The sequence below is a fragment of the Myotis davidii genome, unplaced genomic scaffold (genome assembly GCF_000327345.1).
Source record: "Myotis davidii unplaced genomic scaffold, ASM32734v1 scaffold472, whole genome shotgun sequence".
Classification (NCBI taxonomy): Eukaryota; Metazoa; Chordata; class Mammalia; order Chiroptera; family Vespertilionidae; genus Myotis; species Myotis davidii.
Genome location: NW_006283774.1, coordinates 293,718 through 295,330, shown reverse-complemented (window position 1 = coordinate 295,330; position 1,613 = coordinate 293,718). Strand labels below are relative to the sequence as shown.

The window sequence follows — 1,613 nt, the reverse complement described above, 5'->3', positions numbered from 1 at the left end:
TTCACGCGGGCTTCTGCCTCGTTCAGGATGTACTGGGGAGCACAGCGCGCCTGAGGGCTCGCTCCCCTGGGCGCCGGGCCGCCCCCCAGGAGGTGCAGGGACACCTTTCCACGGCGCTCCCAGCCCCGGGCAGCTCACGGGTCGGTGGGCGGCCTTCCTGCCGCAGGGCCTGCACCCGGCCCGGTGGGGCCCCTGTGGGCCTCGGTCAGGGGTCCCCAAGCCGGAGAAGCCCCAGCCCCCGCAGGGCGCGCCTGGGAGGGTGCCGAGCACACTCACCCTGTCGATCTCCAGGTCGTCGATGCCGCTGAGGTCCAGCTCGCCGTCCCCAGAAGCGTCTTCTAGGGAAGCACAGCGCTCAGCAGGCTCCGGCCCACCCACCCCGTCATCCCGGGCTCTCCGACTCCGCTTCCTCCTCACCAGCAGCGGGGCTGGCGCTGCTCCTGCGTGTGCGTGTGCGTGTGCGTGGAGTGCACAGGGAGAGGAGCAATGACCCCGACGCAGAGGGAGCAAGATCTGCCCCCACGGGCTGCCGGGCCCTCTCCCGCCTCCGCTGAGCCCCTGCTATCGGCCCACAGCAGGCATCCGGGGTCCCCGGGCACTCCAAGGCACCCCTTGTCTCAGCTCCGGCCAGAATGGCCTCTGCTCCAGGGTCCAGTTCCCCGCTGCCTCAGGACCTCTGCCCAGGGTCCAGTTCCCCGCTGCCTCAGGACCTCTGCCCAGGGTCCAGTTCCCCGCTGCCTCAGGACCTCTGCCCAGGGTCCAGTTCCCCGCTGCCTCAGGACCTCTGCCCAGGGTCCAGTTCCCCGCTGCCTCAGGACCTCTGCCCAGGGTCCAGTTCCCCGCTGCCTCAGGACCTCTGCCCAGGGTCCAGTTCCCCGCTGCCTCAGGACCTCTGCCCAGGGTCCAGTTCCCCGCTGCCTCAGGACCTCTGCCCAGGGTCCATGCACACAGAGCCCCTTTGTGGGGTGACCTGACAGATTTAACTGTCATGCCACCGCCCCTCCCCCAGGCCGCCCTGCCAGGCCTGCCATGCACATGGTGAACCTCAGGCGGCCAAACAGCTTTGCTGAGCAGTGCCCAGGGGTCGGACCCTCCACGGGGAGCCAGGGCCGCCTTACGCAGGGCCTGGGCCCAGCAGAGGAGCAGGACCTGCCGCTGGAAGTGACCTGAGGGAACCGAAGTCCCTTCCCAGGCGGGAGCCCCGTGCCTGCTCAGTGGTCACTGTGGGGCTGGGACTCAGCAGGCGACGTCTGTCTGACCATGGAGACCGTGCCCTCCGCCGGCGCGGCCCCACCAGCTTAGACAGGGCAGGGGATGGGCACAGGGTGCCAGGCTCCGTCCCAGGGCCCTTGTGACACGCGGCCATGACTTCTCAGCTACGATCTGCCCGCAGGACGCTGTGCACGGCACCTCTGGGTCACAAGGGGCAGGAGGGGGCCTGTGGCCACACCTCACAGAGGGCTCTGCCCAGGACCCGAGCCACAGGTCAGCAGACAAGGGTCCCAGAGAGTGATGCCCTGCTGGCAGCGGGGTGTCAGCACCCGCCGGGTCACTGCTCACAGCCTGCACGGTGGCCGCAGCGCCCTCCGCAAGCCCAGGCGCCTGAGGGGCGA

At 69.9% G+C, this 1,613-nt stretch overlaps 1 protein-coding gene across 1 annotated transcript in view; it reads right to left on the bottom strand.

Annotated features, from left to right (window-relative positions):
• The window catches only part of BRF1 (BRF1, RNA polymerase III transcription initiation factor 90 kDa subunit), an 11,685-nt gene that overhangs the window by 4,229 nt on the left and 5,843 nt on the right, over positions 1–1,613 (bottom strand). Inside the window, exons 6-7 of the mRNA XM_015566741.1 lie at positions 277–558; positions 6–32 (exon numbers count right to left, since the gene is read on the bottom strand). Coding sequence (XP_015422227.1) covers positions 6–32; positions 277–558 — 309 coding nt within the window. The remainder of the gene's footprint in view (positions 1–5; positions 33–276; positions 559–1,613) is intronic.